Consider the following 16,400-nt stretch of genomic DNA (forward strand, 5'->3'; position numbering starts at 1 on the left):
TTGGAAACAAACATCATTATGTTGTCATCCAGAGTCACATTTACTTATTTTCCAAGCTATAGCACACAATATTTTACATCCAGCAGGTTTTTAAAGGACCAAAGGGTTTAGTGTGCTTTGTGTTACATTTTCTGCCATGAAAAATATATTTCGATACTGGTATCTTCACAGCCCTACTAGACAAACAAGCATTCCGAGCATAAACGGTGAGTGCCCACAGTGTCTTACGGAGTAATTACATGGTAATTACAAAGTAACGATAAGAACGAGAAGTACAGACAGTTTGTAGAGTACCGTACTTCTACCGGAGAAAACGATTACTACTGATTATTAATTTAGCATAGCAAAGCCCTGGTAGCACAAATCATCTCGGATGGCCACGATAACATTGTGCTTAATTACGTTTCCATGGTCTTGTGATCAGATTGCATGCAACTAAACCACAGGTTTGTAATTAGACACCGTTGATGAGGAGGGTTTAAATCAAATCAAATATAATTGTATTTGTCATATGCACTGAATACTGAATGCACTGACTAGACTTTACAGTGAAATTCCTACTTATGAGCCCTTTCGCAACAATGCATAGTTAAAAAGTAAGAAAAGATTAGCAAAAAATGTAATAGAAACACAATTAAATAACAATAACGAGGCTATATAAAAGGAGTACTGGTACCAAGTGAATGTGCGGGGGTACAAGGTAGCTGAGGTAATTGAGGTAATATGTACATGTACAGTAGGTAGGGGTAAAAGTGACTAGGCAATCAGGATAGATAATAAACAGAGTAGCAGCAGCGTATGAAGTGTGAAAGTGTGTCTATGTGTGAGTGGTGTCAATATGCATGTGTGTGTGTGTCTTGCATTTTTGAGCCTATGTAGTGTGTGAGTGTGTGTTTATGTGTGTGTTGGAGTATCAATGAGGTATGTGTGAGTGTGAGGGTAGAGTCCAGTGAGTGTGCATAGAGCCAGTGCAAAAAAAAAGGTGTCAATGCAAATCGTCCGGTTAGCCATTTGATTACCTGTTCAGCAGTCTTATGGCTTGGGGTAGAAGCTGTTCAGGAGCCTTTTTGTCCCAGACTTTCTGCTCCGGTCCCTTTTGCCATGCGGTAGCAAAAATAATGACTTGGCTGGAGTCCATTTTTAGGGCCTTCCTCTGACACGCCCCAGTGATGTACCGGACGTACCACCCTACTATTTTATCAAATGGCGCTGGAGGGAATAGCAGCCATTTTACGGGCTCCTGAAAAGTTGTGAAGTTGTGACTGTTTTTTGTAATAATTACAATGTCAGTAGTTTCATTCTCCCTTATTTAATGTAATTCTGGGGAAATATGTTATCGTGTAATACGTGGGTGTGTGTGATTGTGTGATTGTGTGTGTGTGTGTTGCGTGTGTGTGTTGCGTGTGTGTGTTGCATGCAGAAGTACAATGACAACATGAGGGTATGACTATGAGTTTAGTAGGGAGTGGAATGGATTCAATTTATATCAAATTACCATGCTGACAAATTAAGCAGTGGGATTTCATTTGAACTGTTGTAAAAATGCTAATTTCAGCACAACCTGAAAGCCCATATGCAAATATAACCCTATTTCACAATAATTCATATTACGGGAGGTATGCATAAAACACACGATGTACAACTAACTACCTGGCATCAGGGGAATGCATTATCATTAGCCCTTAATCTGGCTGGGAGGTGCTACTCAGTGTGCTCACATGAGCCTCTGTGTGTGTGTGTTCCTGTGTGTGTGTGTGCATTCCTATGTGTATGTACGTGCCTGCCAGTAGTCCTATAAATGTGTGGCTCTATGGATGAATACATATCCCAGAGTGCATTGAGGTAATGACAATTGACATAAACATTCCAGGAAAATATGTATCATATTATTCCATCCAATATTCTAGAATCTATTCACACACTGACACTGACAGCCATCTGAATGACACAAAGACGTGGTCGAGCTTGAGCCCTTTGATAACGCCCGTGACGACTGCCTCTTTCATATCAAATAATGACACTATGGGAAAGCCTGTTCCTCACAGTGTACTGAGTAATTATATTGCACATTATGTTCACTGCAGAGCCGTGCACAATTTGACCTCTGCATAGAAACGCGCTAGCCTGCCCCCTGATTCGAGTTGAGCCCTCAGAACCGCTGCATGAAGACACGCTAGTCTGCCTCCTGAAATTCTCTCTCTCTCTCTCTCTCGCTCTCTCTCTCTCTAATAGAGTGCCTGCGTCTCAAATGGTCCCCTATTCCCTTTATAGTACACTTCTTTGGACCAGGACCCACAGGAGCATAGGTGCTCTATAAAGGGAATATGGTGCTATTTGGGTCGCAAGCCTGTGTGTGTGAAGGAGAGCGAGAGAGATAGAGAAGTTTGGGCACGTAAACAGTGTTTACAGAGATCCGGGGGAGCCTGTCGATAGTTATTTGAGGCGTTAAAAGAGGAGCATTCACTCCGCTGGGATACGACACACCATCAGTAGAGATAATCAATTCAACCAGCATTAGGCCCCAGGGTGACATAAGTTACCTCCCAATTGGCTCCCTATTTCTTATATAGTGTAGTCCACAACTTTTGACCAGGGCCCCTTAGAGGGATGGGTTTAAGAGGTATTTAAAGCGACATGTATCAATGATCAATAATGATCAATGGATGGTCAACACCAGTGAGTTTAAGAGCACAATGGGAAAAATGGCAGAGGGCAAACAAACAAGCACGAAGGCAAAACCATTAGAGACCTCTATCAACCTCGAGGACTAATTGTGTTTTGTTCGGTGCTGTTGGTGCTGTTTGGTAGCTCTTGCATTTAATGTCGCTAATGAATCGCAGAGCTGTTTAGTCTCCTCAAACCAGTAGCTCTGTCCCAAATAGGACACCGTTCACTAGATTATGTACTTCTTGCCTTATGGGCCATGGCCAAAATAAGGTGCCATTTCGGACACAAACCATATCTAATCTTCATCGTCCTAGACATTGTTCAACCAGGCACAGAATAATTGCTTGCCGCCACCACTGCTTCTCGCTCTCTCTCTCTTCCAGGCTCACCAGGGACAATTATTATTGTCCCTGGTGAGCCCTAGTATGCCCTCCTTCAATAGTCCTGAACCCAATTTTCCACACAAATTAACCATGCAGGGTTTGGAGAAAAGGAGAGGGAGAGGAAGAGAGAGACAGCGAGAGAGTGAGAGGTTCTGGAGGTAAAACAACAGAAAAACCACAAACATAGTCACGGTCCTAAGCCAACAAAGGGCCCTTTCTATCCATGCCTAGTATCCACATACTAACCGAACAATGCATTGCCATATAGCATTCGTTAGCGCCAAAACCCTTCCTACGTGTGTGTGTGTCCTGTCCGGGGACATTTGTTACTCTTTTTTCCCCGCCTTTGCGGGAGAGGTTAGTGCAGTCAGCCGGGCATGGACACACAGGACTGGCTCCAAGGATGGTGCCATCTGTTGAGCAGGCAGAGTCAGCCATTTTCGCCCTCTCGCGTGTCTCATATCCTCCGCCGTATCCCTTAGCACGCGGGGCTAACACACCCCAGTTGGGCTAACGCACTGCACTGACGGAGGCAGGCAGCTTCCCTTTTTTCTCTAGGGGGTTTTAGAGGGTTAAAGTGAGGCGGGGGGAGGGTTATTCCGTCCTTATTTTGGTCTTTCCTCTCACGGCTCGAGCGGTATTGGGGAGAACCCTGGAGCTGAGCTGAGCAGCTGAAGTGTTTATGCAGATGCAGTGGCACACTAGAGAGGGAAAATACAAGGATGCGGTCGCTTGTCTGGGGCTAACGCACAGGCACAAAAAGGGACAGAAAGAAGGGACGTGGGAGGAAAGGATAGAGGGAGAAGGAATATCCGCAAGAAAGGGTCCAACACAACAAAGAGTAAAATACATACTTAAGCTGAGTATTAAAGCTGGATAAAGCTGAGAGAAGAATATAGCTGGATCCCTTAGAAAATATGTACTACTTCAAGATGGTTTGGATCTACTTGGCTCTCTGTGCACTCACACCTCAGCTGGCAACAATGGCCTGTCATACAACCCCCGATCCCCAACCCCCTGTCTCCTGCGTTACTCAGTCATTGCTAGACAGCTGTCGCCTTCCCTCACGGTGAATTTGTTTTGGCTTGGAAGTGATGAACCAGCACAGCTGTCCAAAGGGCTATAAGAGCAGCTGTTAGCACGCAGACCGTAACAGGGAGAGAAGGGAAGGTGGGAGGTAGGGTTTAGGGGGTTGGATGGCCAAGTGCACTTGTGGTTGTCTCATTGGTAACATCTGTGCTCAAATTCACCCCTGGAATGTCCACTGGCGACGCAAGATTGGATGTCTGTTAGTTGGCTTTCCTTTATTTGATTTTGTATGACACATTTGTCACCTCAACTATGTGTACATGACAACATCCACCATTTTGAGTTCATGCCTTGTTGCATGGTCTATTCTATTTCCAAAAGATTGATAGTTGTGCTCAATAGAAAGCACATCAAAAGCTGCTATGATTATGATGGCAAAGTCAATAAAAACCAGAATCCTTGAGACACAAGATTCTCACCTGAAGTGAAAAACAACTTTCCCATTCATCTTTCTCCCACAGTGACATGCAATGGGAGGGAGTATAGAGCATGAAACAGATTGCAGGGAACGTTTCTCAACCACAAAGTTTCAAGTCTCGCCCATCAATTTAACTTTTGCTATTCCCTCGTCTATGACCTTGGGTGAACGCTCCGTGTGACAGATGTAATAAAACTTTGATTCACATGCACCTGCTTCCTGGAACGTAGTGATTCATGGGAAGTAGTGTTAACCAGGGAAAATGGAGTGGGAGAAACTCAATGGAGTCTGAAACTACTGTCACACTGCTGTCACACCTGAATGGAGTCTGAAACTACTGTCACACTGCTGTCACACCTGAATGGAGTCTGAAACTACTGTCACACTGCTGTCACACCTCAATGGAGTCTGAAACTACTGTCACACTGCTGTCACACCTGAATGAAGTCTGAAACTACTGTCACACTGCTGTCACATCTGAATGGAGTCTGAAACTACTGTCACACTGCTGTCACACCTGAATGGAGTCTGAAACTACTGTCACACTGCTGTCACACCTCAATGGAGTCTGAAACTACTGTCACACTGCTGTCACACCTCAATGCTCAGATTTCAACTCCCAACATCATGTAATTCCAATTCAACGTATTTTCATGGTGGAAATGTCATGTTAACAGTGCCTTCAGAAAGTATTCATACCCCTTGACTATTTCCACATTTTGTTGTGTTACAGCCTGAATTCAAAATGGATTAAATAAATAATAATAATCTCACCCATCTACACACAATACCCCATAATGACAAAGTGAAAAACATGTTTTTAGCTATTTTTGTAGCGCCTTTGGAGGCGATTACAGCTGTGAGTCTTTCTGGGTAAGTCTCTAAGAACTTTCCACACCTGGATTGTGCAACGTTTGCCATTATTATTTTCAATATTCTTCAAGCTCTGTCAAGTTGGTTGTTGATTATTGTTAGACAACCATTTTCAGGTCTTGCCATAGATTTTCAAGTAGATTTAGGTCAAAACTGAAACTTGGCCTCTCGGGAACATTCACTGTCAACATGGTGAGAAACTCCAGTGTAGATTTGGCCTTGAATTTTAGGTTACGGTCCTGCAGAAAGGTGAATTAATCTCCCAGTGTCTGGTGGAAAGCAGACTGAACCAAGTTTTTCTCTAGGATTTTTCCTGTGATTAGCTCCATTCCATTCATTTGTTTGATCCTGAAAAACTCCCCAGTCCTTAACGATCAAAAGTATACCCATAACATGATGCAGCCAATATGGAGTGTGGTACTCAGTAATGTCTTGTATTGGATTTGCCCCAAACATAACACTGTATTCAGGACAAAAAGTCAATTGCTTTGCCATATTTTTTTTGCAGTATTTCTTTAGTGCCTTGTTGCAAACAGGATGAAACAAGGGACTTGCCAGAGAGGAAGGAAATCCCTGAGCAGTTTCCTTCCGCTCCAGCAACTGAGTTAGGAAAGATGCCTGTATCTTTGTTATGACTGGGTGTTTTTTTTATACCCATCTACCAATAGGTGCCCCTCTTTGCAAGGCATTGGAAAACCTCCCTGGTCTTTGTGGTTGAATCTGTGTTTGAAATTCACTGTTCAGCTGAGGGATTGCAGAGATAACTGTATGTGTGGGGTACAGAGATGAGGTAGTCATTCAAAAATCATGTTAAACACTATAATTCCACAGAGTGAGTCCATGCAACTTATTATGTGACTTTTACTCCTGAACTTATTTAGGCTTGCCATAACCCAGGGGTTGAATAGTTATTGACTGAAGACATTTCAGCTTTTCAGTTTTTATTAATTTGTACAAATTTTTTAAAACATAATTCCATTTTTACATTTTGAGATATCGTGTGTAGGCCAATTACCAAAAATCTAAATGTATTCCATTTTAAATTCAGGCTGTAACACAAGAAAATGTGGAAAAAGTCAAGGGGTGTGAATACTTTCTGAAGGCACAGTATATCTACGGTTGTTCTTTGGGTCCCAGATATGGATAATTATCTCCATATTGGATTAGAATGTAGGGGCATGGACATGGCCTTGTACTCATCAGGGTGTTGGGTAGAGAGAGGGAGATAGAGGGAGAATGCATGGAAGTGTGTGTGAGTTGGTGTGTGTAATAACACTTGACACTTAGATATCATAAGACCACTTATAAGAGACATCTTTCTTCCCTACAAGGGCGCAAACAGAGGACAAAGAGTGGAGGAGAGAGAAGAAGTGACACTTACTTTCAGCGTTGGCGAGGAGGAGGAGAAGACCCAGGACGAGCAGCACGGGTCTGGCTATGTGCATCATGGGACAGCTTGGCACCAGCATGCTTTGGCAGCCTCAGTGGTCTGATTTCTCAGATGCAGGATATTCACAGCCTGTGGGGGGAGGGGAGAAAGAGAGAGAGAGATATGAAATAAAGCGGTTTGGCTTCATGTACTTTATCTATCTAGTGCAGATTTCTGACATACCCACACAGACTCAGTAGGCTCTGACAGCTAAAGAGGAGAGAGGGTGATGTGCTCGCAGGCTATATTCTGGCACTTCAGAACATACATTAGTGCTCGCACATACACGGATGAAAGGGCACACGTGCTCTAATCAAATATATTGTGTGTAATAAGAATATTTCTGAACTATTCACATACATTCAACATGCTAGCAGCGGAATGCTAACCTGTTTAGCCTACTATGGGTGACTAACTCAAACGGTCCCCAGAGAACCATACAGCTAGCCATTCAAGTCACAGACATTTGACATTTTGGTAATTTAGCAGACGCTCTTATCCAGAGCAACTTACAGTAGTGTAGGGAACGAATTCATCACACTCTTTCTCCGTACTGGTCCCCCAGGGGAATCAAACCCACAACCCTGGCATTGCAAGCGTCATGCTCAACCAACTGAGCCACGCGAGACACAGCACCTAACCTCTGCTCTCGTTCTTTATTGAGTTTATGGTGAGACAAGTGCTATCCACTGACTATGGAGTGATAAAATGCCACCATTGCTCTTAGTACCCTTAAAACCATTCAGCTCATATTTATGCCCCATCTTACACCACTTAGCCAAAGCTTTAATAGCTTCAAGTGTCTCCAAATAGATTAGGACCAACAACAAAAAAGACACATCTATACATTTTGATGGAGTAAGCTACAGTAGCATTAGTACATGCTAGCAACACCTCCTTTATCAAGCGCTGCTTGGAGTACACATAAAATCTATGACAGAGTACACTCTTTGAAAAAAAGGTGCTATCAGGAATCTAAAAGGATTCTAGAGCTGTCGTCATAAGAGAACCCATTTTGGTTCCAGGTAAAAAAAACGTTTGGTGCCAGGTGGAACTCTTTTGGGTTCCATATAGAACCTTTTGTGGTAAGGGTTTTACATGGAACACGAAAGAGTTCCACCTGGCACCAAAAGGGTTTTTATCTGGAACCAAAATGGGTTCTTCAAAGGGTTCTCTTATTGGGAGTTCTACCTGCAGTTCTACCAAAAGAGTTCTACCTGGAACAAAAAAGTGTTATCCTAGCGGGACAGCCGAATAACCCTTTTGGGATGCTTTTTTCTAAAAGTGTAGGCTAGGCTCGGCTCGTGTTTACGCTCATGTTACCCCTTCCTTTATCAAGTGCCACTATGTGGATGGGGAAAATCGATGTGACAAAGCATGATAGCATTAGCAAGTAACCCACTCGATTCCACATCATCCATTTGCTAAAGCCAGGTCTTGATCCCTGGTGACCGATATGTTGTGGTTTCTGAGATGTAAAACACTTTTCCCAGGCATTGTAAAGATCTAATAATCAATGTAGATCTGATCTAAAAATGTGTATTTGGAATGTACCCAAACTGACTAGGTGAACTTGTCGGAGGTAAACTAAAACTGGGAGTCGTCAGATGGACACATCATTTGACCTCCGACCTCTTTTACAGTTTGACATTTAGCGGGTTAACCTGTTAGGGCTAGGGGGCAGCATTTGCACGTCTGGATAAAAAAAATGTACCCGATTTAATCTGGTTACTAATCCTACCCAGTAACTAGAATATGCATATACTTATTATATATGGATAGAAAACACTCTAAAGTTTCTAAAACTGTTTGAATGGTGTCTGTGAGTATAACAGAACTCATTTGGCAGGCAAAACCCTGAGACATTTTCTGACAGGAAGTGGATACCTGATGTGTTGTATTACCTTTAAACCTATCCCATTGAAAAACACAGGGGCTGAGGAATATTTTGGCACTTCCTATTGCTTCCACTAGATGTCACCAGCCTTTACAAAGTGTTTTGAGTCTTCTGGAGGGAGATCTGACCGAACAAGAGCCATGGAACGATGATGTCCCATTAGACACCTGGCGCGCGAGTTCATGTTGGGTACCCTCGTTCCAATACGTTATAAAAGAGTATGCATTCGTCCACCTTGAATATTATTCATGTTCTGGTTAAAAAAGGCCCTAATGATTTATGCTATACAACGTTTGACATGTTTGAACGAACGTAAATATATTTTTTTCCCCTCGTTCATGACGAGAAGTCCGGCTGGCTTAGATCATGTGCTAACAAGACGGAGATTTTTGGACATAAATGATGAGCTTTTTTGAACAAAACTACATTCGTTATGGACCTGTGATACCTGGAAGTGACATCTGATGAAGAGAATCAAAGGTAATGGATTATTTACATAGTATTTTCGATTTTAGATCTCCCCAACATGACGACTAGTCTGTATCGCAACGCGTATTTTTCTGGGCGCAGTGCTCAGATTATTGCAAAGTGTGATTTCCCAGTAAGGTTATTTTTAAATCTGGCAAGTTGATTGCGTTCAAGAGATGTAAATCTATAATTCTTTAAATGACAATATAATATTTTACCAATGTTTTCTAATTTTAATTATTTAATTTGTGACGCTGACTTGACTGCCGGTTATTGGAGGGAAACGATTTCCTCAACATCAATGCCATAGTAAAACGCTGTTTTTGGATATAAATATGAACTTGATAGAACTAAAAATGCATGCATTGTCTAACATAATGTCCTAGGAGTGTCATCTGATGGAGATTGTAAAAGGTTAGTGCATCATTTTAGCTGGTTTTATGGTTTTGGTGACCCTGTCTTTGACTTGACAAAACATTACACACAACTCTTGTAAATGTACTGTCCTAACATACTCTAAATTTATGCTTTCGCCGTAAAACCTTTTTGAAATCGTAAAACGTGGTTAGATTAAGGAGATGTTTATCTTTCAAAGGGTGTAAAATAGTTGTATGTTTGAAAAATTTGAATTTTGACATTTATTTGGATTCAAATTTGCCGCTCTTGAAATGCACCTGCTGTTGATGGAGTGCACCACGGGTGGCACGCTAGCGTCCCACCTAGCCCATAGAGGTTAACACCGAAGGCTAATTGACGGATAGCATCAACCATTTGCGCATTAGCCACACCACAGGCCTAGACATGGCACTGTTTACCCACACAAACGCATTACAGGAATCACATAATCCCTTTACGTATGGGGCTTGTTCACCCGGCTATTTATCTGATGATTTATAAACAAATAAAACATCTAGAAAACCCAAAGCTCAATCAGTGGAGTAGACGATGACAAAGTACCTAATTTCCCTGCTACCCATCTCCCCGTCCTTTCTCTCCCCCTGCGGGAGAACTTTTATTCCTTTGACTGTAAATGGCAGAAAAGACAGGGCGATAGTGCACCTGTCACATTCGATTTGTATCATGGGGAGATAGACAGGACTACCTGTCTCAGAGCGCTGTGAGGCCGGTGGCGGCCGCGGTACGCGTGGCAAACTGAATCAATTTGAGGCAATCTCAACCAACACACCCTCACACCCTCACACAAAAAAAACACACACACACGCACACACACACACACACATACAATGGCTCACATACACACACACACACATACGAGCACACACAAACAGATTTTCCGCATGACTAGAGTATTTATAGTGTATTTCATTCCATTACACTGTGTAAGGACAGGGTTATCACTGAAAGTGTAATCCATAGTAAGCAACGGCATTACACAAAGCTCTTCTATTCAAGGTCACTGACGTCTTCTCTGACTTTTGCCTTGCATGCAGTAGCCATCCTTCCAAAGTCGGGGCTGATAGCCTTTGAGTTAATTAATGTCGTGTGAACTTCCACAATGACATGACATTAGGAGTCCTCACTATACACAGTACTCAGCAGCCCTCCCTTGCTCCTTCCACCGCCCTTCACATGCTGATACAGAGAAACAAAGCCATCTGCATGTTTTGTAAGCACCAACCATGGGAGAGGAAGGCTGTGCCATCCATGTGAACACAGGCACCCCTAATGTGAACAAAGTAGTTGACAAAATTGGACAATGGCTACTCTGATGTCGTATGTGGACTTTTGTTCCAGCATTAAGGTCTTGTCACAGAATACAGTCAAAGGGAGTAGGCAAGGTGCACTTAGTCACCCTCTGAACAGCATGGCTGTAGCTAGAATGGTGCAGCCTGTTGGCAGTGTGTATGATAGTACCTGCATGCATGTGTGCATGTGGGTGCGTTCATGTGTGGGTGTGTTTCCTACAGGGCTGAGCTCTAACCAACAACAACAGCAGCATCGCTGGCGTTACCCAACGCACACTGCTACCTCAGATATTACCTCTGACCTTCGACACAAAAGCTTTTGTTCCCTAATATGGCCGCTGTGTTTCATGTGTCAGTTCAATTTCACACATACAGCGATGCTGAATGCTTCCCTTGAACATTTATTGCCGGGGGAAAAAAAGAGAGAAAAAAATAGTCCTTTCTTTCCAAGCCTCTCAGCGGTATTATTGTGTTACTATTCAGCGGTGTTCCATTCAAAGAGCCGGGTTGTGATAGGATCATGCATTATTAAACAAAAGGCCGACAACATGCACAATGTTAATTAGAAAAAGGGGAAGATATTGCCAGGCAGTGTCGGAGGAGAGAAATAAAGAGAGAGAGAGAGAGGGTTGGTGAGTTATCGTTTGTTCTCCCCTGATTGTTATCACTCCCTGAGAGGTTGATAGAAGAGGGAAACAATGAAGAGGGGGATTCTCTATAGAAAGGATAGCCTGTTTTGTGTCTTCTACTATTGCATGTGGGAGTTCTGTGTTTCACACAATGACTAACAATTTAGATTCCAAGCTTTTTGATACTGCTGTGTGAACTACCAAACAGTGTTTGATCGAGTAAACGTTTGCTCATTGTTGTTCAAACAGAAGCTAACACGGAATCCCTTGTCATCTATTTCAACGTAAGTGACCATCATGCTGGGGTGGCCATGACCCTGAAGGCATGCTGTTATAGTAGCTAATGCCATCTGTGATGGGACATTCTTTGTTAGCGTGCTATCATAGCATGCTAGTATATCCACAATATAACACAAATTGATGGGAACCAAATGCTAACATCAGAATCTTATGGATGCAACTGTTAATAACAAGTTTGGTCTGGGGTAAAAAAACTAAAAAACAATACCCCATAACCAACCCTCATAACCGACTCATCTTCGTGCGCCTTGCCTCAGTTTTGCTCCAAATAAGTACATTGGGTTTCAAGAGGGTTCTTTATGTTTGTGAATAACATGCAATGCCTTGCCCATCTTATAAAATGGATTGCATGGAAACTGTTGTTGTTCTCCCCAAAAAATGCCCACAAAAATACCAGGCACGACTATTAAGTCAACCCCTTCCTTAATTGTGTCCACACACGCAAAGACAGAACTGCTACAAGGAATTGGTGCAAAACAAATACAGTTTTTGCCTTTGATGAACTGTTCTCTTTCCTTGTTTGGTCAGGGGTAAACAATACAGTCATTACATAGTCCAAAATCATAACTAAAACATGGCAGGTTCCTTAAAGTTTATACTCCAACAACGTAAGGCTATAGCTCAGTTGTTTTGAACAGTATCTTCCAGATGCCACACAAGAGGTAAGAGTCAAGTGCTCAAGGACTCTTTCCAGCTTAATTAAGGCAGAACCGCTGTACCGTGAAAGAGCGTTCGCCCACCGATTTCAACCGCAAGGTCAAATGGCATCTCTACAGATGACATAGGGCATCATGTACCCATCCCTCACCCTCCGCGTCTACCCGTTTCAACCATGTTTCCACAGTGGAGAAATATGACTTTAATAGAGTTCAAAAAAGTTTGCATGAAGCGGCATTTACACCCACTCAAGATTCCCTCAGGGTTATTGCTATGTGTCACATGATTGGAGTTACAGAATGTATCCCATTGGAAAGCTCAACAGAGGCATAAGTCCCCCTAGCAACCGTCCGCCCCCTGTCAAAAAGGGTGCGGGCTAAGTCAGAGTGGCAGCCCATGAGCTCGGGATGCTGGCTGCACCTATTACGCATGACACATGCAGTAGTCTTTTACCTTACCTCTTTCCGCTCATCTCTCTCTCTCGGTCTCTCTTTCTCTCTCTCAAAAAAGTCTCCTTCCTTCCATCTTCTTCCATGACCTGCTTCAATTTTCTCTTCCCCTCTCTTTCACAATCATTCTTCTGCCCTTCTCTCTCTCTTTTCTCTTTTCTCTCTCACTCGCACATACCTCCTGTCACTGTCCTTTTCTCTCTTTCCTTCCCTCCATACATCTCTCTCTCTCACAAAGGGGCGGTTTGATTTAAGACTAGCGTCAGGACCGTTTCTCACGCATCGCCACCAGATCAGTAGGCATGTGTAATAACATTCCTCAAGCTAAGCTAAGCTATGCCCTCAAGTGCAGCCTCCACATGAAAGCTTCTGACAACCGCAGCTTAAAGGAGTTTATTTGTGAAACTTATTTACTTTTCCCCACCCTCCTTCCGACCTCAGTCAAACAAGCCTCTGACGGTCATATGTCATGTTTTCAGAGATGCTCGTCCCACCCGAGTTCCTCTGTTGTCTCCCTGTTTATTAGAACGTTGCCGGTGTTTGTTTATGTCAAGGCTTACAAGCTAGCAAGCTAACATTCTCTCTAGCATCCCACTCTTTGTTGTTATGAGTGACGGGTTCTGACATTTCTTGCGCCAGTAATTGGGTTTAAAAGCACCTGTTGTGGCTGGAACAAGGAAGTGACAGTATCTTGTCCCCAGGTGTGGGTACAGGAAATGCCAAAGCCATTTCACCTCTGCAGTCTCGCTTCTGTTCAGGAGTTTGAACTTTGAGAAGCCTCAAGGGAGATTTGTTTGTTTACCTAATCACCAAAGGTCAATGATAATTAGGTGCATATATCTTTCAAAGTTGCTATCTGTGACTAGATCTTAGCAGGGCGAGTTTAACTGAATTCAACAGTTTTAACAAGCTGGTGTTTCATAGCTGCAAGAGAAACTAACAATGGAACAGAGGCCAAGTACATATATTTTCAGTTTACTATAGTGATCCTATGTGAATTCAGCCCACCTACCAAGTCCTTATCCAAATAGTTATCTCATCAGTACTAGACCTACCAAGTCCTTATCCAAATAGTTATCTCATTAATACTAGACCAACCATGTCCTTGTCCAAATAGTTCTCTCATCAGTACTAGACCTACCATGTCTTGGTACAAATAGTTATCTCATTAATACTAGACCAACCATGTCCTGGTCCAAATAGATATCTCATCAATACTAGACACAGCATGTCCTTGTCCAAATAGTTATCTCATCAGTACTAGACCTACCATGTCTTGGTACAAATAGTTATCTCATTAATACTAGACCAACCATGTCCTGGTCCAAATAGTTATCTCATCAATACTAGACCTAGCATGTCCTTGTCCAAATAGTTATTTCATCAATTTGCCAGCAGCATACAACCCTGCATCCCACTGCTGGCTTGCTTCTGAAGCTAAGCAGGGTTGGTTCTGGTCAGTCTCTGGATGGGAAACCAGATTCTGCTGGAAGTGGTGTTGGAGGGCCAGTAGGAGACACCCTTTCCTCTGGTCTAAGAAAATATCCCAATGCCCCAGGGCAGTGATTGGGGACGATACCCTCTGTAGGGTGCTGTCTTTTGGATGGGATGTTGACTCTCTGTGGTCAATAAAGATCCCACATTAACCCTGGTGTCCTGGCTAAATTCCCAATCTGGCCTTCATGGCCACCTAATCATCCCCAGCTTCCAATTGATTCATCCATCCCCCCTACTATTCCCCAAGTCGTTGCTGTAAATGAGAATGTTCTCAGTCAACTTACATGGTAAAAAAAAAAACTACACCTACCTTGTCCAAATAGGTATCTTATCAATACTAGACCTACCATATCCTTGTCCAAATAGTTATCTCATCAGTACTAGACCTACCAAATACTTGTCCAGATAGTTATCTCATCAGTACTAGACCTACCATGTCCTGGTCCAAATAGGTATCTTATCAATACTAGACCTACCATGTCCTGGTCCAAATAGGTATCTTATCAATACTAGACCTACCATATCCTTGTCTAAATAGTTATCTCATCAATACTAGACCTACCATGTCCTTGTCCAAATAGTTCTCATCAATACTAGATCTACCATGTCCTTGTCCAAATACTTCTCATCAGTACTAGACCTACTATGTCCTTGTCCAAATAGCAATCTCACCAAACTAGCTAGCACTGGCTCTCTCTCACACTTCCTCTATATTTTAACCTGTCCCTCTTTTCTTCTCTTATTTCTCTCACTTTCTTTCTCTCTCTTACCCACATTATATCTCCTCTACCTCTTTTTACCCTTCCCTCTCCCTCTCTCCCCCGCCCTCCTCTACTCCTCTATCTCAGTCTTAGAGCAGCTGTTCAGATGGATGGTCCCCCAGTACACGACCCTGACCAACAGACTGGTGAGTGATTATCCCAGTGCCCTGTTGGGCTGCTCCGCTACACACTGGCATACAGAGTCAAACACACACACACACACACACACACACACACACACACACGCACACGCACACACACGCACACACACGCACACGTGCACACACGTACACACAACTGTCTGTTTTTCAATTGACCTTGATGACATTGGCCAACACATGGTTAAATCAATCCCATAGAAAACTTTAATGCCTTTTCAATGGGACAATGATAAAAGCATGGCATACATAAGCTCTTGCGAGCCGATTGTCAATAGCTTGCGACTTCCCTTCTGCAATCTATTGAAATCTTTATTTTCCTCTTCTTAGGGTTCCCCCATGCACTCAAGGGGCCGTGTGTTTGTTTGCTGTTGCGGTAAGGCCGATTTGGAAGTGCATTGTGTTTTGTGCTCGCGTTGCCGCCGTCGATTGAAGGACTCTTCTGTATGAGCGCCGTGTTTCACAGGGAAAGAAACTCATTACCGTACAAATGTGCAGCATCTCAAGAACCCATTGTGTGTGTTTGTGTGTCTGTGTGAAAGAGAGAGAGAGAGAGAGAGAGAGAGAGAGAGAGAGAGAGAGAGAGAGAGAGAGAGAGAGAGAGAGAGAGAGAGAGAGAGAGAGAGAGAGAGAGAGAGAGAGAGAGAGAGAATGGTAGACAACAGCCGCCAACCTGGAATCGCCAGGATTATATTTATGCAGCATGAACAGGGGAGGGCCAAATCATGTTACATATTATGAACCAGAAAACAGGGGATATGGAGGGAGGGGGAGAAATATAAAGAGGTGGCTGAGGAGGAGAGGAAGGATCAGGCAGAGAGAGTGAGGTGGGAAAATAAAGAAAGAGAGAGAGAGAGAGAGAGAGAGAGGGGAGGAGGAGGAGAACAGAATAAGGGTGGAGAGGGGATGATAGAACTGGGCACACTATAGCAGTCTGGAGTTGTCGCTTCCCAGAGTGGTGTAGACGTTCCTTGGTCTCGTGTATCACGTGAGTCAGTAGCATTGTTCCAGGGAGTCAA

At 43.2% G+C, this 16,400-nt stretch overlaps 1 protein-coding gene across 47 annotated transcripts in view; it reads right to left on the reverse strand.

Moving 5' to 3' along the window:
* LOC106608606 (receptor-type tyrosine-protein phosphatase delta) overlaps positions 1-16,400 on the reverse strand; it is a 656,301-nt gene that overhangs the window by 203,072 nt on the left and 436,829 nt on the right. For all 47 annotated transcript variants that reach the window (XM_045721640.1, XM_045721639.1, XM_045721669.1 and 44 more), the window contains one exon: positions 6,812-6,949. In XM_045721640.1, the coding sequence (XP_045577596.1) occupies positions 6,812-6,899 (88 nt within the window). In that variant the 5' untranslated portion in view covers positions 6,900-6,949. The remainder of the gene's footprint in view (positions 1-6,811; positions 6,950-16,400) is intronic.

This window comes from Salmo salar, chromosome ssa07 (assembly GCF_905237065.1).
Source record: "Salmo salar chromosome ssa07, Ssal_v3.1, whole genome shotgun sequence".
Taxonomy (NCBI): domain Eukaryota; kingdom Metazoa; phylum Chordata; class Actinopteri; order Salmoniformes; family Salmonidae; genus Salmo; species Salmo salar.